The following is a 23903-nucleotide window of genomic DNA, read 5'->3' on the forward strand; positions in this document are numbered from 1 at the left end:
GGGACCGCTGGAGTGAGAGGGGCCGGATATCACGATGGCTCCTTTGGGGTCTCGGAGGGAGACGGAAAACATCAACGACAAGCGTGCTTTTTCGTTTTACATGGAAGCCTAAAATACTGAAAGGAAAAGAACATTTCAAGAAGAAGTATTTCTACAAGAGGTGTCAGGTGCTCTCTGGTGCAGATCTGCTGTGTATGCTAGATAGCTTGTACATGTAATTTTTAGGAATTAGGAATTTTTCTGGTGTCCCATATCATCTGGGGGGACGAAAGCATGACCAACTTGGGTGCCGAAGTGCCTAACTTGTTTGGGTGTTTGGGCAATTGGGTTGGCCATGGTCCAAAAATTTTTGTGTGTTTTTTTTTTGCTATTTATTTCCCTTTTATTTTCTTTGTTATTGTATGTGTGTGTCCTGCTGTCGGTCACCCCTCTTTAGGGATATAACCAAGGTAGATAGATAGGAATTTTTAGGTGGTTTCGTTTTTTTAATGTTTTTTTTTCCCTGAGTAAGTTTGTTTTAGGTAGCACTGCGGTTGGGTGGTTAGCGCGCAGACCCACGGTGCAGAGGTTCAGGGTTCATGTCCAGGTACTGTAGCCTCATGTGGAATTTGAATGTTCTCCCTGTTCCTGCGTGGGTTCACCCTGGGCACTCTGGTTTCCTCCCACATTCCAAAACCATGCATTTCAAGATAATTGGCCGGTCCAAATTGTCCCTAGGTATAATGAGCGGGTCAGTTGTCTGTCATTGTGTGCCCTGCGACTGGCTGGCAACCAATTCATGGTGTCCCCTGCCCACTGCCCGAAGATAGCTGGGATGAGCTTCAGCACTCCCGCAACCCTACTGAGGATAAGCGGTGCAGATGATGGATCGATGGATATTTTGTTTCACTTATTTTAATTTGAAAAAAGTACCGCTTCTACAAGTGTCTCATGGCAAGTTTGCTGGGCGCCGGATCCGGTCAGAAATTTGTGCAACATTAGTTTAAAAAAAAAAAAAAAAAAAAAGTGTTTCCCATTGAATTTGGAGAGACACTGGTTTGTGTAGAATCTAGGTGGGTCTGGGGGCATGCTCAGCTGGAAAAAAAGACAAACATCGCAACAACCAATGATGAGGGGCCGACTGACCAAGATTCCCTCTGACTGACATACAAAGCGCAAATACACGCAATAGCGTTTGCAATTATATATTTGAGATAAAATCGAAAGGTTATTTTCATTAACTTTTATGCATTATATATTTAAAAATATATACTTCTTAATAATATACTTTTATGAGACTGGCGGGATCAAATAATCTATTGGAAACACTGCAGCAATTGATACTGTTCAAAGTTAAAATAGCACAATTTATTTTCGGGTAGACGATGCAGGCAGCCATTACTAATGTCCACACAAACCCTGGAACCAGATTTTCTGTGTCAATTTTAAAATCTTAAAAATTACTTCCCGGCAACAGTGTCATGTTTTTTTTAAAGCTCTCTCTCTCTCTTCTTTTTTTCTATTCCTTTCCGTTGTTTTCTTTATCACCCCCTTTCATTTTCTCTTTCTTTCTCATGCTTACTCTCCCTGTATTTTTATCCACTCTCATTCTTCTCATCTTTATTTCTCTCTCCCTTTCTCTTTCTGTCTCTATTTCTTTCCCTTTCTCCTTCTTTTTAATCTCTTTCTGTCTTTTCTTTCTATCCTATTTTGCTTTTTCTATTGCTCTCTCTCTCTCCTTCTCCCTCTTTTTTTCAATTTGTGTCTCTCTGTTTCTCATGCTCACTCTTTTTCTCTGTCTTTTTATCTTCTCTCATTATTTTCATCTTTCTCTCTTTCTCAGTTTCTTTTTCCATTTCTTTCCCTCTTTCTTTTTCCATCTCTTTCCCTCCCTCTTTTCCTTTCCCTCTTTATCTTAAACCCACTGCGGCACCTGTGGCATTTTTTTTTCTAGCATGTGGTGCGCAGCTAAAACTAGTTTGAAATCCCTGCTCTAGAAGCCTAGAATGTCTTTTACTTTTTTTGTCAGTATTATTTTTGCATAACTTACAGGTCAGTGGTGTGTTCCGGTACATGGGAGGGAACACGGGCTAGTTTCAGGTTGGAGCAGTCCACCATGGTGCCCTCGCAGCGGCATTTCTCGGGACAAACCAAGTCTTGGAAACACTCGCCGCTCAGACGACTGCGATAATCCTCTTGACCTGACCGAGGGGAGACGACAGAAATATGACCGAGAGGCAAAAAATGCAGAATCATTTGCATTATATTAACCAGCTTCAAAGCCCCTTATTAATTTCCCTCCAGGCAATTTGTAAAGTCATACCAAATTCCTACATTGTGATTAAAAATTCGCACTCATGCACACTTAATACTACTCTTCTATCAGCAACATTTGCTCCTCTCATTGGGTATATCTATATATCTATATATCTATATATCTATATATCTATATATCTATATGTATATATATATATATATATATATATATATATATATATATATATATATATATATATATATATATATATATATATATATATATATATATGTATATATATATATCATCTCATCTAATTAGCTGCACCGCTTATCCTCAGTAGGGTCAGGGGACACCCTGAACTGGTTGCCAGCCAATCGCAGGGCACACGGGGACAGACAACTCACTCGCTCAGTCACACCTAGGGACAATTTGGACCGGCCAATTCACCTGAAAGGCATGTCTTTAGAATGTGGGAGGAAACCGGAGTGCCCGGAGGAAACCCACGCAAGCACGGGAAGAACATACAAACTCCGCACAGTAAGGCCGGGAGCTGGATTTGAACCCACGCAGGAGGTTCCCACGACCTCAGAACTGTGCCGCACACGCGCTAACCACTGCACCGCCGTGCTGCCCTATATATATTCAATACAGATCCTTTCGCTTGGAAATCTCATTATCATTATTGAATAATTGAACCCCTGCCCTATTGATTAGTGACAATTATGATAAAAATTGTCTATTTTTGATGAAAAAAACACAATGCAGTATAGAAAAATAAATACAAATACAAACTGATTCAGAACCAAAGTTAAGGGTAAAAAAGGCAACAAAATACAAATGTAACATAGTCAACATGACAACTATAATACCTTGAAATGCACAATATTTAAAAAGATGAAGTCTAAGTGCAATTTGTATGAACAATATGGTATAAAAACCTTTCACAGTTTAAAAATACAATGCTTCAACAGCAACTACTGTTTAAGAAGAAAGGTCAAGAAAGTCAAACCAAAAAGACTACATATAACAAAAATGCAAAAACTATATAATAATATGAACAACACAACTGAAACGCCGTATTTTCCGGACTATAAGGCACAACCAAAAACCCTAAATTTGCCAGAGATTTGAAAGTGCACCTGAAAATCCAGTGCGACTTTATAGAAATATGTTTAATAAATTCAGTAATGCATAACTGCACTGAAGTGCTTCTAAATACATTACCCATTTATGAATGAATTGAATCATATTGGTAGTGAAACCAGATTATGAAAAAAATAGGGTCTTTGAAATCAGTTTCTCCTCTTCTGGTTTAATCTCATGCGCCTTGTAGTTGGATGCGCCTTATATATGAAAAAAAACAACTCTTTCACAAGAAGGCATTTTAAAGGTGCGTCTTATAAGCATGTACGCCTTGTAGTCAGGACAGTATGATACCTTTTACTGCACAACATTCGGATAATGAAATGAGTAGTGCAAATCAAGTTTAACCACACTTGGATCGATTTATAATATTATAACAATTCATAATATTATAATCTTGCAACACAATGGCAACATTATAATAGTGATAGTTAAAATGGGAAGACAGTATTGATCTATAGGCGATAGTATCGATCTAGTCCAAGTGCTCAGTAGCGATACTATTGATATTTGGATCGAGCCTTCCAACAACTACAGGTTGTAAAGGTAAAAACATTTAAAGAGATATTTTGTTAGGACAGAAAGCTCATTAGTTGTTTCTAAGGTAGCAACAGGAGGGGGTTAGAAGGTTTTAAAAAGGGCATAGGGATGAGCCATGCCGGCCACTCAAGCGTTGCCATACGGCCATTTTGGCAACAATAGAGCTGGCGCAGGTGCAAAACCAATCTCAAATCTCAACGGACACATCGAAAAATAATTAACTGTATAAAGTGGCTCTCAAGCGTTAACATCGCTACTTGCAACCCTTGTTGTGAAAGCTCCTAATCTCCTGAAATTTTACTTTATCTCATTTAGAAAAACACAACACACTCATTTTAAGGTTGAAGGAAACACAAATCAGTAAATCAATATAAATTCTTCATTTCATTGGTTTAAAAGAGGACAATTTTAAAATGTGAAGTCAAATATGCAAAAAGGTATATTTAGAGATGGCATATTCTTACTAGATGTAAATAGCTTTGCAAATGTAATCTGGCATTCGATTTTTATATATAATCTTAATCAGTGTTTTTCAACCTTCTTAGAGTCGATACACACTTTTTTAGATTGAAAAATCTCGAGACACATCTCAAGTCAAAATTTAAAAAAAATAATTGCACCAATTTCAAGGTTGTTGTTTTTTAAACTTTGAGTACAATGCAACTGGATATTTTTTTACTTTCAATAAGACCTTCAGTACATAATCTGTCAAAATGAATCTCTCTGACAGACTCCAAATTAGAAAATCTAAGTGAAAATATAGTAAATTATGAAAAACAATCATCTTTTTAACTTATTTTTTCTTTTACCACTAGCATATTATTTTGAATTATTTCAGTAATTTAAGAGCTCTTTTTGAAAAACTTTAGACAAGACATAAATATATGTAAAATGATCATCCTTTTGAACTCATTTTTTCTTTACTACCAGTACATCATTTTAGTTATTTTAATTAAAATGAAAAATATATTTTCGCAGCAGACAAAATAAGACATCAAAATGAGTTGCAGCAGCTAAATAGACACTAAGGCACAGTAAAACTAAAAGCACTGTAATTCGTGACTGTGTAAGTTTTGTTATTGCTGTATTCTCAAAGACTTTCTCGATAAAAGTAGAGGACATTTGGATGCATTAGATAATTTGAGCTATAATATTTGTTGCGGAAAAACATATAAGAATATTAAAACCAATGTAACGGTGTGATTCTAATAGCATTATGTCACTTCGAAGTCATAGCTACCTTGTTAACGTATGCAAATGAAAATGAACACATTCCATTAACAGGTTTAATTTTTTGTTATCCCGTTCGCTTTTAACCTGTATTTTGTTGTATTACACTCAAAATGATTGCAATTATTTTATGACAAAAAATAATTGAAAACAATATTATTTTTTCTGATCTATCGGTATTCATACTTGAAGTTTTTACACAAACATTTTGCAACACACAATGAATGATTAGATACATTACAGTATGTACGGTATACATTCAGAACTACAAGCTGCTAATTTTTCTACATTTTAAGCACTGAGGCCTTCGATGCAACTTATTCTTTTGTTTTTTTGTGTACACATTGAAGAAAAAATGTGATTGGTATTAAGGTCTCCCATCGTTTACGCACATGACCAGGGAGAAGTAATATAGGTGTTAAATAATCCAAAAAAAAAAAAAAAAAACATGCAGTAACTAGTTCCGGGGTCAGCAACCTACAGCTCTAGAGACACATGTGGCTCTTTTCTGCCCTAGTGCCCACCTAGGGATTTTTAAGAAAATGAAAAAAGATGGGGGAGGAAAACAACTGTGTATTTTTGTGTGTGTGTGAGATTTTCTCTAGAATGCATATTACATATGGAATGCAAAACTTTTATGTATAATTAATCTTTTCTTTTAATTTAAAAACGTTTTTTAATGAGGCTTTTAATTTCGGCATCTCCTGACATATTTTTGGGGGTTTGCTTTTTTGTCCATTATGGGTCTTTGAAATGTTTGGGTTGCAGACCCCTGCACTAGTAGCTAACTAAGGAGGAGTATCATTATTGGGCTGACAGTTATCGGACTGCCAGCGGTCTAATATGGCATCACAGATTTCGGCCAAATAAGCACGGTTGGGTAGGGTTACTTTAACTGGATTACTTTCAATTACTTTTGGATTACTCCAATATCAAATATGCTAATAAAAGACAAAATAAACTAAATATGAATAAAATTACTACATTTTGTGCAGGCTTGGGGAGTAACGGAATACATGGAACGGCAAAAATGATGATTGCAAGCTGTTTGGATTTATTTTCATTTTGTTTCTGTCACATTGTATGTTAGTTTTGCCGGAGATCAATGCGAGGAAAGAAAGCTTACCACATGTTGTGAGTCATAATTTTATTCATATTTAGTTTCTTTTGTCTTTTATTAGCATATTTGGTATTGGAGTAATCCAAACGTAATTGAAAGTAATCCAGTTAAAGTAACCCGACCCAAGCTTGCAAATAAGACACATTTAACCGGCAATTAGTCACCTGCTGCCACACTAAAATTTGAAATCAGCCAAAACTACTCCTTAGAGATATTCCAAACATATGTGTTCTTGTGTTCCGCACATACAAATATTGCCTATTTATTTAAGCTTGAAGTTGCGCTAGCTGATTAAAATTGACATCTACGGACACATTCTGCAGTGTCCTAATCTAGGCACAATGTGTTACTTTTCTTTTTAAGAAACATTTCCCTGCTAGTTTTGTTGAGTTGCGTTTCCTCCTTAAGCATCCACTTATGGCTTTTAATCAGGTGCGCTCTGTAGTCCAGACTTTACGGTATCTACTTGCTGGGATAAGGTAGAGTGTGCACCATGCAGTGTAAACAGGGTATTCGCGTCACATCAGTCCCAAGTCACCAGATTGGCCGGCGGGCGCAGGCGAGCGTGTGCCGGGCGGTCCCTGGCGCTTGACGGAACCATGTGATGCCACAGCAGGCGGGGCCACATGGTTAGATCAAGCACAAGAGACAGCAGCACGAGCCAATCAGAGCGCAGGTCCACACAGGAGGCGGGGCAATAGGGGACAGCGGGAGGGGCAAGAAGAGGGGCAAGAGAGTGTGGGAAGAGAGGACAGTGATGAGGTCCAGAAATGTCCAGGGAGCAAGAAGAGATGCGAGGAGAGGGCAGACAAAAAAGGTTTGAGGTGCGATTAGAGGCGCCAACATAATTTCTAATGGGTGGTTTTCAATGTAACACTTAAAACATATCAAGGCTCAGCGAAGAAAGTCAGCACTGGGAGTGAATTGCCTTCAAGTAAAACACAAAAGAAAAAAAAAACAAATACAGAGATACCTCAACATACGAGATCAATTTGTTCCCTGATCATGCTCTTATCTAGAAATGCTTGTATACCGAGCAAATTTTCCTGGTACTAAATATCTGAAAACCATTTAATTTGTTCCCTGCCTTCTAAAAGCAAGTTAACCCTAGATAGATATAAGCCAAACATCTTCCTGATCATTTAAAACGTGTTGAAATAGTAATTGATCACAAAAATACAGTAATAAGATGAATATGATGAGCAGTCTCAAGCGGTCGCTATGTTGGAGGTCAATAAATTCTCGTAACTTTTGTCGTATAAGTAGGGCAAAATTTTTGTTTAAAATACATTTTGTATTCCAAATTGTTCGTATCTCGAGAAGTTACATGTAGAGGTATCATGGTATATAAAAATCTTATCATGGTGCAAAGTAGATCAAAGAAGACATGGAAAACAACTGCAAAAACTTGGGCTGAATTGCCTTAAAGCAAATAAATAAATAACACGAAAACAATTACTTCCCAAACAACATTGACTATGCTTTTTTAAAGTTGTAAACTATATATAAGAATAAATAGCCTATAACTGTAAATACAGAAATAAATAAATAAATTACACTAAAAACATACCTGTCAAGCTCCAGGGCTCCATGCCCGTACAAACTGTCGTATTTTCCCATACAGAATACAAAATAATCGTACACCATTTTTTTTTCTGGAATGATGCATGATGGGAAATCCCCAGGCGACAGACGCATGCGATTGACAAATTTGCGTTTTTCCGTACAGATTTCCTTGTACGTCGTACTCGTCTTAAAATGTATAAAAAAAAAGAAAAACGTACAGGTTGACAGGTATGCTAAAAAGGATTGTACCTGCCAAAATGTAGTAACTGGGATGAATTGTCCCAATGAAGAGCTGCCAAAAAAGGTTTTCTTGGTGACATTTCTAGGTCGAAAGTGGTTCTTAGAAAATATTAATAAAACATTAAAAACAATGCACATAAAACCTGATGTTACTTGAAGTGTCCAGCTATTGGCACTAGTACGTCATTAATAACCAAGAAACAATCAACATTGTCAATTATAAATGAGCATTGCTTGGTTTATTTTCTATTCTAGTTGTTTTCATTGAAAATGCATAATTCATAATTTGCCATAAACTGACGCAGTAAATTACCGGGGATTCATATTAATTAGTAGCACTGCTTGCAGTAAAAATAAAAAAATAAAATAAAAATAAACTCTGCTTTGTTTAGGTTGCAAGCTAAATGAAAGAAATTCAAGTCCATAACTGCAATACATAAACAAATATATAATAAATAAACACCCACACGATGCAATTACAGAGAAGTGAGGAGTAAGGATGAATTGCCTAATAAATCTTTGCTTGGATAGTAGATAAAAGGAAAGACTAAATAGTCAATGACTAAAATAAATGCATCAATAAATAATACCCAAAGATTTTGGCCCTTGCAAAGAGGTCAGGACTGGGGATGCATCATCTTAAAAAATAATTAAGAGAAAGTAGAAAGTAATAATAAAAACAATAAAAAAGGACCACTTAAGATAGCTTAACAAAGCAAAATAAAATACGAAATAGCTATTAACTCCAAAAATGTATATTGTTTCAGGTGCGCCCTTACCTGTGCATCGAAACTTCTTGCCCTTGACTTGACTGATGCGCTTGTTGGCCAGCCTTCGGGGGTGGCTGCAGCGCGCCCCGCTGGTCTCGATGGGGTTGTCCAACAGAAAGTCTGCCAGCCACTTCAGGTGACAGTCGCACATAAAGGGATTCTGGGCCAGATGACTGCAGGGGAGAAACAGAGCGTTTGTCACCAGATGATTACTTTAAAGCGCTGCCTGGTGACTGTAGCAGCGGCCAATTTATGAGAAATGTTACCATACAACATGAATTTGTCTGTGCTTATATTTACTGAACCTGCATCGTAATACTTTATACTAGTGCTTTAAGGCTAGATGAAGCGTTTGTCAGTTGTGTTCTTAAGCTATTTACAAGACTAGCAACTGGTTCAGAACATTTTTATTGAATAGCGTTTTTTGATTTTTTAGGCCCTAAATGTCAACACTTATTCAGGCGTCAAGCGTCATTCTTAGGCCTAGGGTTTTCACAGAAGTCAACAATTAAATTGAATTAATAGTCAATCTAATTGAATATGAAAATTGTTGAAAAGTGACAATATATCAGTTTCACTCATTTTTTGTGAAAAATGACCCTATTCGTCAAGAGTGCAATGCCCTTTTGTTGAGGCGTTCCTCAAGGGTCAATCTTTGGGCTCCTACCTTTTGCAATTTGCTTTCCATGTTTTATAAATATATCCTAATATTCGTTTTTTAAATCTTATTTTCCTCTCTAAAGTCTTTATTATATGTTGATCCTGGAGAACCAGGGATAATCTTGTAAAAAGTGTTAATGTTGTTGTTATTTATGACAATAAGGACGGTTCTAATTTTTCAGCGATAATAAAAAATTGCAATTCTAATAATGTATTTTTTAAGCTAAAAATACATTTTGAAATCAATCATAAAAATGATACATTAGAATTAGCTAATTTAGATATGTTTTAGAATAAAAAACAAATATCAAATGTTCTACTTTTTGCATTGTTATAAAAGGCAGACAACATGAAAAACATGTCAAAAATTGAGATCTGTTGTTATCACAAGATGGCAATACTGTTTTCCCCGAATAAGGTTGATTTGTTTTTGACAAAATTAGAAAAAATTACTTTAAAAGAACATTTATTTTGTTACTTTTGAATATATTTTCCCGTTATTTATTCTAAGACTCGGTAACAAAACTATGGTTTTTTTAATGATTTACATAAAAAAGTAATAAACAATATACTAAAATGGACACTGTTATATTTGACCACAGAAATTCGCTGCATTGTTTACTGCAACTGAAAACGAGAGCTATGTAGCACAAGGAAGAATACAAACTACGGAGACTTAAAGTGAATAAAAAAACATTTTACCTTTACCTCATTTTTTTTCCAATTGTTTTGTTTTTTACAAGGTTTTTGTTTTTTGGTGTACCCTAAGCACCAAGATCACTCAGAATAATGTCAGCTTCCTCATATTTTGTAAAAAATAATTGCATGTTTGTATGACAGTTTACGAATTTTTGCTTACACGGTATTTTCCAAAATAATATAGGTGTTAAATAATACAAAATGACATTTTAAAATGTGCTTTCATTGTAGAGATAACAAAAAAATGCCCATAGTTATTGCAACTGAATTGAGATTTAAACAGCAAAGAAAGCAGATTTACAAAAACGTTTTTGCGACCAAAAAAAATCACTCAGCCACGATTGTCTAAGTCACAGCGTCCCAACTGATGTTCACAGATGAGCATTTGTAGCTTGAATGTTTTCGGCATTTTTCAGAAGCTTCTTGGGATATTAATGAAGTCTATGAATTGTGTGAAAGCGTGGCATAAGTAAGTACTTACAGCGTTTTGATTGAGCGCAGCGGAGCGAAAAGTCCTTTGCTGATGGTTTGTAACTTATTGTCGTACAATGACAGCAGGTTGAGATTGTGCAAGTCTTGGAAGGTGTTGACGCGGAGACAGTTGATCTTGTTGGCGTTCAGGAGCCTGAAACCAGAAAAGACTTAAGAGCTATCGCATTTGCACAGAAATGCATAGGTAGGCAGTAGGAGAAGGGCTAACGCAGAATATAACCTTTGTCTCTACCCTGATGATCACACCCCAATGTGCAGAAATGACCGGCTGCATTCGCTCATCATCATTGTCTTTGCTTGACTTCACTTTACGAGGGAAAAGCGGTTAGCGGTTTCTGCCGGCGGACTGCAGTGTTTGCAAGGACCATATGTCACATTTACTTTGACTTCTTTATTTTCTTTTTTACCATATCCTGGAAAAGTGCCCCGCTTTTGAATGTCACGTCCTCAAAAATTCATGAGAAGCACACATCATTGCTGATCGTTACTGTGACAGTAAAATGTTGTCACACCCAATGGAGGACGGACGTGAAGACATTTGTATTTCAACAATAATATTCTGTTTCGCTCATAATCTTTGGATTTACTACAGTGAAGCTCGTATAAAATACAGAATACTTACAGTAGTTGCAGGGACACCAGGCCATCAAACAATCCTTTTGGCAGCTCAGTGATCTTGTTGCCGTATAGCACCCTGCATGAAACAGTCAATGATTTAGGATACGGTCATTGGTCTTTCTTTAGAATGTATGAAGGAAATTTGAAGCTTGTATTGATCTGTTTTTATCATGCTTGCTTAAAATGAAGAATGGTTTTGTTTTACTATGAGTCACCTGCAAAGTAGATCTATTGATGCCAAGGTTGTTCAACATTTTGACCATTATTGTACACTGTTGTTCGCTATTTTGACTGTTATGCATTGTTTACATTATTGTCACTTCAATTTCTACACCCTTCATTGCTTACCTGCTTTTTGTAACATAAGAGATTCAATAAAATGAAAGGACTGCTTGGAGGACCTTTAAAGGTTGATTTTTTTTTGCATCTTGGCGGTCTTCTCCTGTACTCATGCATCACATAAGTCATTGATGTTGTTTCTACTTATTTTAGTTGTCCACTAAACTCAGAACGATTAGTCTATATTCTGTAAAGTTTTATGTTTCACCATTGGCGTATTTTCTGGCATGCATTTTTTACACTGACTTTTCCTGTGACGTACACTTCTGAGCAACTTAAACATAAATGATTTAGGACACACATTTGTCATGCCATGTTATGTGTTAACTGTTACACTGAGGAGAATCGTCAACATGATTTTTGATCAGATTATTATTATTTTGCCTGCTTTTGTTTCTACTATTAGATATATGCAAAGTAAAATTTTAGCTTACCAATTGACCAAACCACACCGTCTTTCTTCGACCAACCTTTCACAACGTTTACGGTTTTTAGCAGCAAGATGGCAGACACTTATTTTAGCGCTCAATAGGTAAGGCTTATGTTATGTGAAAAAAAAAAAAAATTACATGAGTTTTTTACCCCAAAAAGGCACCTTTATAAGGTACATCATGTATTTTTGCTTATTATTTAAATCAATACAATTTCTTTTTTAAATGATGACGTTATTTTACCACACAGAGGCACTAAATAATACACAATGTCCCTTTAAATATTTGGTAGAGTTTCTTAGCTCGGCTATTGTTTTATTTAGTTTGATGATCGAAATTCGCAGGTTGATGTGGCGTGCCCGATTCCTGCCGTGAAGGCGACCATTTACTCCACTCTAGCAATTTCAATTTTTGTCCCATCACGCCTCAGTTTGCCAGCGCTGACAGAGACCGCGTCTTTATGTCGCTCTTTTTAAGCGTGCTCGTCTTAATGTCGCTATTTGTGAGCGTGCTAGCGTCACGCTTAGCTCCCTGGAGATGAGTGACCTTGAGCGCCCTTTCTCGTCTGTCTGTCCGTCTCATTTTCTTTGTGCAGATTGAATCAAATTAAACCATCTTTCGTGTTTTGATGGCGTCCGAGTCTCTTGGAGATGCACAAATAAGAGTCATTCTGAGAGATTCCATGGACAAACTGGGCCACGTGAATCAGTGTTTTGTGTGTAAGCCAAAACTTTTGGATTTGCTAAATGAGCAGAAATGCAATTACGCATTCGGCACCTTTTGACCCTCCATGTCTACTGCATTAATACACCTGCAAATGCCACGATTGTCAATTTAATGATGGAAATCACAAAACAGCAAATATGCAAACAAATCATTGTGTGTTTTTAAAAATGATTTCCCCTATGAAAATTGACTGTACCAAGTACAGTTTAAAAAATGTTTTGAAAACAATCGGAGTAATTTTCCTTTTTCGTTCGCAGATATTTTTGTTAATTCAAGTACAATTTTAACGGTTTATGATTTAATTTATGTATTGATATTATTATTGTTATTATTATTATGTTATTATCATGAGAAAAAATACATAGAATATGGATTTGTTTAACCAAAAATACATTTCAAAATGAATTGTAAAAAACAAAAAACAAATATTAACTAAGATGCCTTTTTTTCAGTTGTGATGTGATCAATATTTATTGATAACTTTTGATTTAACACTAACAGGTTAAAAAAAGCAAACTATCTAGCAAATCTTGAATATAGTTATTTTGCACCGTTCAACCACAGTAGTGTCACGGGGGTGCTCGAGCCCATCCCAACCATCTGTGGACAGGGACACCCTGAACCTTGGCCAGCCAGTCGCTTGCTCATTCAGACCTTAGTACTATTTGGACCGGCCAATCAACCTGATATGCATGTTTTTGGAATGTGGGAGAAAACCGGTGTGCCCAGAGAACATGCAAAAATGCAGGCTGTGGTAGCTGAAATCGAACTCTGGACCTCCACACCGCTGGACTATGCGCTAACCAACCAGCTGACTAGAATATTATAGATTATTGATAGACACTATTTTAATCATTTTAGAAAAACAGTTTACGTGGTTATTTTTTGAGGAAAGAGAGGTTATTGTTCCAAGCTAGTTTTAAGTGTTTCTTCTCAGACACATATAGGGAACATCCAACTTAAGAACAACTCAACTTGCGTCCACGTTTACTTAAGACTGTAGCCAGAAAATGTTCAGTTTTTCTACGTGTGCTCATATTTTTCAGCATTTTTTTTTTTTTTCAATGTCTGGCACCACAGTGCATAGCAGCCCGTCAATGTGTACTATCAGTAACTAAATACCATCTTGGATGGAATTCGACCCATTGGGCAGAACCAATCCAGTAAGTAGGTCTGATGTCACCTGCACTGATTTTGCTTGTCAATCTTGGCATGCTCTTAAGAACAACTCAGACGTTGAATTTGTGTTTACATTGTTAAGTGTTAGCTAGTTAGCCTTGTGAAGCAAAATTGAACTTTTAGAAGTTCTTGATTCTGAAGAAGCAGGAAAGCCTACAAAATAAAGAGCTAATACAGTGGTACCTCTTCTTACGAAACTTAATTCATTCCAGGATCGTCCTCGTAGCTCGAATTACGAGCAAATTATCCCCAATATAAATTAATTAAAAACTAATTGGGGCGCTCCTGTCCTGCAAAGTGCACACAAATGAGCCCTAAATAGTTATCAAACACATCTTCCTGATCACTAAAAACAAATAGTAAATAGTAAATAAATATAAAAAAAAAATAAAATGTGTAATAAGAAAAATGAATTGTGAGTTTATTATAAGCACTATAACGAATGTGTGTTTGCTGTGGTGGAAGGTTCTGGCGGAAGATGTTTTGCAAGGAAGAGTCAGGGATATTGCATACCTGTCAACTTTTATGTTTCCTCTTATTTGACAAGTTTTATAACAATTTCACATAGTGTTAACTGTATGACACTTTTTATACGGGTGGTTTTTTTTTTATGAAAGGACCAATTCCGAGTCACTGGTAGCAGACGACAATGTCATTGTAGATTGCCAATATTTTACAGTCTGTTTTTCTGTGTCTAGGTGCGGTGTTGTGTTTGTAAGGTTTATTATCACTTAATACAGAGGATTTGCAATCATTAATACGGGAGAAAATTGGCTGTTGACATGTACTAGATTGAGGAACTTTTGATGATACGTTAGCACTGACTGTACACTTAAAGTTGAGGTTACATTAACTTTAAATAATAATACAGACAAGATATACAGCACACTATTTAATTTCTCCTTTTAGAAGTTAGTATGTGCAAAGTGAAACCAGCTGATGCTGGCAGTGAGCGCTCCGGAGCGATCTCTAGTGTCACCCTATGGGACTGTAAGTCAACGGAATTTTCCTTCATATAGCGTGGTTGATTTTTGTTTTTAAACCTTGTTTACTGAAATTCTCGAGTTTAGAGGTGCTCATCTAGAGAGGTACCACTGTACTTTCATTTAGAAGGGCTGTGGTAAATATCAAACTCATGTTAGCCTTAAACTTTTGTCGGTTCATGCAGGGCACTTACAGGGAGCTGAGAGAGCGGAGCCCGCTGAAGGCGTCGGCAGCGATGTCGGAAATCTGGTTCTTACTCAAGTCTCTGCGGGAGAAAAATGATGGGGGGAGGAAAAACAGGAAGAGGGAGGGCGGTTGACATTAGTGCGTCCGTGATACACATGTCCTCGAACTGTCTGCAACACCATACATCAGCGATGGTCAAGGGAAGGCACAAGTAAATGAGGCGGCGGTTCATAGACAGGTAGATGCGAGCTAACATGACTGACACCAGACGAGGAGGGAAATAGGAAAGTGACGTGGTGGCATGTTATATGCAATTTTATCTGCAGCCGTAAAGTCGGATTTATTAGGCAAAACTCTGCAGGATAATTGGACAGCTGAGCGAAGAATACAGGTCTAAGCTAGTGACAACTGCTATTAGCGGATATTAGCATGAGGGTAAAGAGACAAGATGTCTGACCAGAGTATCAAGGGAGGAACTGAAAACAAAATGATTTGTGGTCAATTATTTTCAGGCTGCAACAAAAAATCGATTAAACCAGTGGTTGTCAACGGTCCGACCACAGACCAGTACCTGGCCATAGCTCGATTCATACCAGGCTGCATAGAAAGTAAAAAAATGCCTTATTTTTTCCTTTAACTTTGTAATGGAGCGTTACTGTGAAAGAGTTCAGCCAAAGCACGTTGTACAACGTGGTACCATAAGTAAAAATAGTTTGACGAGATGAAAACAAATGCCTTTTTTCATTTCACTCTAGATTCCTAGTGGTCTAGTGATTACAAAGTAAATTAGGGTTTGTTATTATTAATATTATTATTATAGTTATCATTGTTTTTGTTAATATTGTTAACGTTAGTATTGGGCCGGGCAAATATAGTCAGACATGAAACCTGTCCGTGGTACAAAAAATGTAGCCAAACACTGGATTAAACGACAAATACATGTTTCACAAAAGCGCCAAAACCTTTTATAATCAATCTTTAGTTATACAAAATTATAATCGTCTATATCGTCATAATGAAGTAAATATTAGTAACAATGACATCCAACATGGCATTCCTGGATAAACATAGAATAAAGACTTGAAAGATGAAAAATAAGATTAAAAGGATGTTAGTAAACATAGGCAATAGTGCATTATGTTGTGTAAAATGCGATTATCAACAATCCTTATTTTTGGGATTAGGTAAAAAAAGAAATACATTTGACTGGAAAGTTGCTTTCACTTTGGAAAAAAATACATAATTTTGTTACATTTACTTACAGGTTATGGGATAAATCAGCACTTAAATGGAAAATAATGTATGTTTTCTTCAGTTTTCTCCTGAAATCGTGTTGTTTTCTTACACAGGAATTAAAAATAAATGTATGTCAAAACCTGATGCGTAGATTAGTCAAGTGACAGACATAGAAGTTCTGTTGCAACACTAATATATACAATGTAATCTTTGTAAAAATATGAATTCCACCATCAGTGATGAATAACTAAAGAATATAGGTAAATCTATTACATGTCAAAAATGGTTTGATGTTGTCTTATATTGATGGAGTTTCCCAAATTGGAATTTATCAAAAAATAATTAGATTTTTAGAGTTAGGATGTTTTAAATTGTCACAGCGAATACTATTTTGTTTATTCATGTGTGTTGTGAGAAAACCTTTCCATACAGTTTTTCGGTAGTAAAATGTAAAAACTTACATTCTTTTAAGCTTCTTGTAGGAGGAAAATGCTCCCGGTGGGACACTTTTGATCATGTTCTGCTCCAATCGACTGGGAAGACACAAAACAGGGCAAAATAAGTAAGTTCATGATTTTACTCGAGCAAAATACTTTGAAAATATTGAAATATAAACAGTAAAAAATACTTAATTCAGAAAAGGCTAATCTAATTAGGTCAGAACGTTTTTGCAGTGTACATTTTTGACTTGCTTTTTATTTAAAAAAATCAGAAAAAAACAATGTTTGATCATTGATAATTTGTGTTTACAGTATGAAAAAAAACCTAACGATGATAAACTAAGAAAAACACTTTATTCAAGAAAATACATGAAAATATTAAAAAAATACAAACAACAATACAATAATACCTAAAACCATTTATAACATGTTTTCATGCAAATAAAAAAAACACTTAAATGAGCAAAAATGTTTGCTATGGGATATTGCACTTAATGTAACTACATGCATATTAAGAAAAAAAACCCTGCTGCCTGCTATACTATATAATATGTTCATTTTTCTGCTGTGCATTGAAATTTGTAGCAAAATAAGAAAAAATAACAACGTACAGTTAGAAGAATGGGACAGTAAGGCAATACTTTTGCCCACTTACCAAAAATAGAAGATACTGTTTTGCATGAGTGATTGTGATTTTTAGTTCCCTACATTTTTGCTGAATCCTCATAAATTGAGCAGATAACAACAACAAAACTAAACATTTTAACAAACTTTGGCTTTTTTCCTACATTTAAAAAATCTGCATTTGAGATTCACTCAAGGGTCAGAATGGCGTGGGATTGTTTGTATGACCTCTGCAACTGGCAACCAAGTTGGGCAATGGACACGATCCCCATGAGTAGCTGGGATAGGCACCACCCAATCGAGGAGGCAGTGACCCACACCCAGGAAAAAAGCACACTCTGCAAATTCATGTGTCACTGGCAGCTCTGCATTGCCAATAGTCCTTTGTCAAATAGCGTTTGGTAAAACTACATCATTTGGCATGCCATTTTTAAATTGAAGGCCAAACAGGTATGCTATCACATGTTCTGCACTATAAGGCGCGCCTGATTATATGGATTATAAATAGTATTTTGTCCTATACATTTCAAACACAAGTCTGTAAGGTGCAGTAATTTGAGACTAGAGTAAGTCACTGTGTGTATTTGTGTTTCTCTTTCTACACTTACAGCATGTAGTATACTAATATAATATAATATCATATCATATCATCAGTCGGTGTGTGTAACGGGAATCAAACGTAACTTGTGGCGGTCGCGGCGTGGACACTATCCACCAGACCACCAGTGGTACAGATGACATATGAAAAGGCTTCAGAGCTTATCTTATTATCACGCTATTTTGCCAGAAAAACTGGTTTACATAGTGCATTTTGTTCATTCAAAAGTTTTTCCACCTCTTCACCTGTGCCACAATAATCATACGGTTTAAGATGTGTACGCATGTAAAATAGCTTGTATAGTATTTTGATGAAAGACTTTCTGTTCTGTGTTTCTGTCTTCCGCAGCGTTATTAACGCACGTAGTTAGTTTAATCTATCAAACTGCACGATGCAAATCTGTGTTTCTGGCACTGTGAGCAATGTTAGTGTGATAGTGTAATAAGGTATATTGCCTTTATGTATGTTATCTATACCACTTGTGATCTAATGGTAACCTGTTGACGCCCTTACTATCGCATCTGTGTTAAAATCCCGTTGCATACATGGTATTGCACTTTTGGGCCAGGGATGATTATATACAACCAGTTCAGGGTGTCCCCTGCCTACTGTCCGAGGATAGCTGGGATGGGCTCCTGGACCCCCGCAACCCTACTGAAGATAAGCGGTGCAGATAATGGATGGACGGATGATTATCTATTGATCGATCATTGCTCAAACACGGAAGTATAACGTACAATCATTGTTTAGTAATGCACACTGTAAATACTTAATGCATTTCCAATCTTATTAACTGGATTCTGCTGTACATAAGGCACACCAGATTTTAATGTGCACATTCAACTTTCTGGCCAATTTGGGGTGTCTTTTTGCACCTTGAAGTCTGGGGAATACGGTGCAAAAAACAGCACACCCTGCCCTGTCATACTGACCCCCAGCCGGCCCCACCCCTGCAAGACCGACTACACAGCCAGCATTACCGCAATGCTTTGTTTGGAAAAATACATTGCGGTCTTGTCGCATCCAGCTCATGTATTCTTAATGGAGGACATGAAGATGGAGGATGGGAAAGGGGTAAGGGGGTGGGGGCAGACCCTGAAGACTCAAGAAGAGAGGAGCCATGGCCGGGCCCAGGGTCAGCTGTCACCGTGACGGATGGCAACTCACCGGAGCCGCTTAGCCTCCTCCTTAATGCACACTCTGTTCTGTTCCTGACCTCTGAGCCTTTTGTGTCCAAGGTAAACAGCGCGTGGAATAGTTTGATCGGACGGGGAAAAAACAACATTAACTACATTGAACAGGCTTTTGTGTCTTCATTTAAAAGGCAGGCACATTCCCTTGATTGCTATGTTTCACTATTGCAACAGTGTGGCGTGCCGTGACCGCGACTTTCGGATGACACATCGAGCGATTACATGATGTGAATTCAAACGGATTGACAGTTTAAATGCATTAATTTATTCATTTTCAGAATTTCTTATCCTCAATAGGGTTGCGAGGGTGCTGGATTTCATCCCAGCTATCAACAGGGAGTGAGTAGGAGACTCCCTGGACTGATTGCCAGCCAATCAAAGGGGACATACAGATAAACAACCATTCACACTCACACACACACTCATACATAAGGACAATTTTGGGACGCTAATCCACCTGTCATGCTTTGTTTTGAATGTTGGAGGAAACCAGAGTGCCGAGCGCAGAGTGATAGAATGCTGCACATTTTTAAAGTTTCCTGCATCAGAAAAAACATGAAATAAATATGTCCACACGCCACTGTTTCAATTCCAGGTTAATAGTTGCATTAAAAACAATTTACAAAGGGATTATTATACAGATTATCCGGCAGGCAACCAAAAAGGGTTGTGGGCCGCAAATAGCCGTATGCTCTTAAAAACTCAAATAGTTTATTATAGCAATGTATGACAAAGAAGAAAACTTTTTTTTATGAAGGGCAACCACATTTTATATTTCTAATTAAACCTATTTGACAAAAATAAATTAAGTAATTAATCATTTTTTGTCTTTGTTTTCATCAAAGTGTGGCTATTCACTTTTCTCAAATATTTCAAATATTTCAAATATTGTAAATTGGTTAGAATAAGGTGAAAGTTTTATATGTATTAACCTAAAAGTAAAAAGTAGTAAGCTTAGATGTTGGAGGAAGTTTAATTGGAAAGAGGAACAATTCCATTCTGTTTGACTCAGTGGAACTGTGATTCAATTTGAGTCAATATGGTAAGGCTCCCTTCGAAAGTTCACATTGCAGTTGCTTTTTTGTGGTCGCTGCATATATCTGAATGAACTACTTGATATATTGACATAAGTAAGATATATATCTTTAATAAAATAAAATTCAATGTAGTTATGTTGCAAGGTGAAAATATTCGATCTGTTGTTGTTACAAGCATCGGTTGATTCTTTAGCCAATGTCCCAGGCTGTACTCTTAACAGAGTACTTTGGCATCACTGTCTGCCAACCAATGCCGACTAATTCATACAAAGGTCACAACATGATGAAAGGAAGTGCACATATTGATAAGGGCAATTTACTGTTCGAGCGTGAGTTATTAAACAAAATCTTCTGTGAAGCGAGACGACGCAAGGTTGAGACAAAGGCACTTCTGACTTTAACACAATCGGAAGCGTTAAGGGGAAGTCATTTTGGAAGCACGTTGAAAAAAAATCGATAAGGCCAGAGGACGATTAGACAAGGATTAAAACATGGAGGACTTTCACTTGCCTGAGAGATCACACTGGCGACTTTTGTCAGAGATGCGCATTGCAACGACATAGAAATTTGTCATTGGCCCAAATGATGCATCAGGGAAATATAAGATTAAACATATAGACAAATGATTTTATTTATTCAATATCAAAGTTCTCTCTCATTAAACTTTAACACGTTATGGATTTTCTAGGAATTCAACACACAAAGTTATGCTAAGCTTTAATTGTCATAATGTTGGTGATGGCAAAACGAAGCATCAGAGAGCAATTGGTATTTTTTTTTTCCTGAGGTTTCAAAATAAAGAGAAAATAAAATGGACGTGGAGGGTACATACATTATTGTCCACCATCTTGCTTCTACGGGTATCCAAAACCTAGCATAATGTTGGGTGAAAATATAAAATTTGAAATTTTCTGTCAATTTGAGTGTCCATAGTTGTTATTCTTTCTTGTGCTTTATGGCAAACAGTTTTGGTTGCACTACACAACACAGTGACATCTAGTGGTCAAATACAACACAGTGTCCCTTTAAAGCTATTGTTTTCATACTGATAGATAGATGGATAGATAGATAGATAGATAGATAGATAGATAGATAGATAGATAGATAGATAGATAGATAGATAGATAGATAGATAGATAGATAGATAGATAGATAGATAGATAGATAGATAGATAGATAGATAGATAGATAGATAGATAGATAGATAGATAGATAGATAGATAGATAGATAGATAGATAGATAGATAGATAGATAGATAGATAGATATTCATCCCCGCAGGAATATTCACAAAAGTCTGGGGAATACTGATGTTATGACGATAGTTTACAAAGTATTATAAAAAATGAGGACTGTTTACTATTTGTTCCCCCCATTTTTTAAGCATCTTTTAATTTGGATATTCCAGACGTTGTGAAACAAATATATTTCTCGAAGGACACTGTCTTTTTTTGTGTTCTTTCACCTAGTGACTCTTTAGTACTCAGCTGAATAAGAATCTGACTTTCATCTCAACTTAATAAAAGTTGTTTACCCCAAAGAATACAGTTGAAACCAAGTAGAAAAGCTTCCCAGAAGACTTTTATATACCTGCACACAACTATTATCTTAATGTCTAGTGAAGCGAACGGCATCCTTACATCTCCACGATGCCCTCCGGGAGGTTGGCGGGTATTTCGCTCAAGCTTTTGCGGCGGCAGTCCACGATGTTGTTGTTGCATGTGCAGCTGGGCGGGCAAACGGCCACCAGGGCCGTGCATTGCCTCGTCTCTGCGTGGGTGGGGCCTGACGAAACGCATAAAGTCAAAATACGGTCCAGAAACATCATGCGCGACTGGATGTTTATGAGTTTAACATTTTGTAGGAACTCAAAATAAGGTGAGAAGACATCAATGGATTTTGAACTTGCAAGGAGGACCGGGAAATAGCTCTTGGATGAAACATTTTCCATCCCTTTTCTACAGCTCTCCTTCGAGCCCCTCCTTCTATTTGATCTTCAAGGTTACAAACAATAGAGCAACCCTAAAGGATGTAGAAATAAGAGAATAGCAACATGATTTTCTGATGGCGACATTAATGCAATAGTCAAAACAATGAACAAAAGCCAATACAAATAAGGAACTGGCATCACATGAAACCCTTTGTACTCATCCAATAGGAAAACAAATGTGAAAAAATATCATATTGTTTTTCTCATTTTGCTCAATTTGGAAACAGTGTTGAGGACGTCTTGGGATCAAGAGATCGCAGGTTCGAATCCCAGCTCCTCCTTGTTACATGTCGAAGTGTCATTGGGTAAGACACTGAACCCCTAATGCCCCCAATAAGCAGGTTAGCGCCTTACATGGCTGCACGGCCGCTATTGAGAAATGTGAAGCACACAGTAAAGCGCTTTGGGAAGTCTTGACTTGAAAAGCGCTATATAAATGCAAATCATTTCATTTCATATTTTTTTTGGGGGGGGACTGGAATATATGGAATTTTCCCCCAATTAATTTTGCATCATTAAAACTAAATTGTGTGATTGTTTATATGTAAAAACGTACAAAAAACACCCACGCTGAAAAAACAAACTGACTTGAAGTACATAATTTGGAAAGAAAATAAGAAAACAAATAGAAAAAAAAACCCATGCAATTTAACAGATTTTTCTTGGAACGATTTGGCCCAATGCTACCACTTGCGCTGAATTTCAGAAGAAAAAAAAATCTAATCAATTTACCTTCACATAATACATTACCCCCACAATTTATCTTTTTTATATTACTTTTTACACTCACAATTATTTACCAGCTCTAAGATGGTATCGTTGAGGGTCTGTAATGTTGGTCAATTCATTTTTAAATAGATAATTAATTAATTAATCTTAAAATAAGAATTATACATTTCTTTTGATCTCAATTCAACATATAGGAGTTAAAAAACAATTCCATCAGTGGGGACAGCAAAATTTGTAAACTTTTACCCCATCTATCTTGCATCACCATAAATCCTTGTGTGATTGGTAATTGTTTTAAAAAATATCAACAATCTAACAGACTTGAAATATATAATTCTGAAAAAAAAAATAATTTTACAGATGGGTTAAAAAAATGTATTTTACTTTACATAATTACATATTTCCCCTGTGAAGACATGTGTTTGCTTGGAAAGGGATGGGCGCCACCAGGCTTTACTTGCCCAAGATACACCTCAGGAAATGGTTCCCCTATGACCCTAGTGGTTAAGGGATCCACCCACCCAATCACACTTTTATTTAAAAACTCGAGATGTAATATATTTATATAAAAATGTATGATTTGCTACTTATCTAAAACAAACTTCATTTCAATTCAACATATAGCATTTTAAGACTATTCAATATTTTTCAAACATAAAACAACACAACAATCACATTACAAATCAAAAACTATGAAAATAATAAAGCAGTTGCCAAGCATAGGATAATTCAATGTAGTATTTGTGATGTTCCACTCACATTAGGTCCACAAAATGCATTGACGCATTAAATGATAAGAAGTAAAGCAGTTGGGACATATGATGCACTGACAAATTAATAAACAAACACATGATATCATGCTGATGTTTTCCTCCTGTGAGGCCCAATTATATTA

The 23903-nt window shown here is 36.5% G+C and overlaps 1 protein-coding gene across 3 annotated transcripts in view; it reads right to left on the reverse strand.

Annotated features, from left to right (window-relative positions):
- Positions 1 to 23903, reverse strand: part of slit3 (slit homolog 3 (Drosophila)) — a 354995-nt gene that overhangs the window by 93351 nt on the left and 237741 nt on the right. For all 3 annotated transcript variants that reach the window (XM_088344825.1, XM_088344827.1, XM_088344826.1), the window contains 7 exons: positions 21930 to 22074; positions 16860 to 16931; positions 15170 to 15241; positions 11322 to 11393; positions 10689 to 10832; positions 8858 to 9021; positions 2030 to 2180 (listed from right to left, as the gene is read on the reverse strand). In XM_088344825.1, the coding sequence (XP_088200951.1) occupies positions 2030 to 2180; positions 8858 to 9021; positions 10689 to 10832; positions 11322 to 11393; positions 15170 to 15241; positions 16860 to 16931; positions 21930 to 22074 (820 nt within the window). The remainder of the gene's footprint in view (positions 1 to 2029; positions 2181 to 8857; positions 9022 to 10688; positions 10833 to 11321; positions 11394 to 15169; positions 15242 to 16859; positions 16932 to 21929; positions 22075 to 23903) is intronic.

Source organism: Urocampus carinirostris, chromosome 9 (assembly GCF_059441175.1).
Source record: "Urocampus carinirostris isolate Australia breed hairy pipefish chromosome 9, RoL_Ucar_1.0, whole genome shotgun sequence".
Taxonomy (NCBI): domain Eukaryota; kingdom Metazoa; phylum Chordata; class Actinopteri; order Syngnathiformes; family Syngnathidae; genus Urocampus; species Urocampus carinirostris.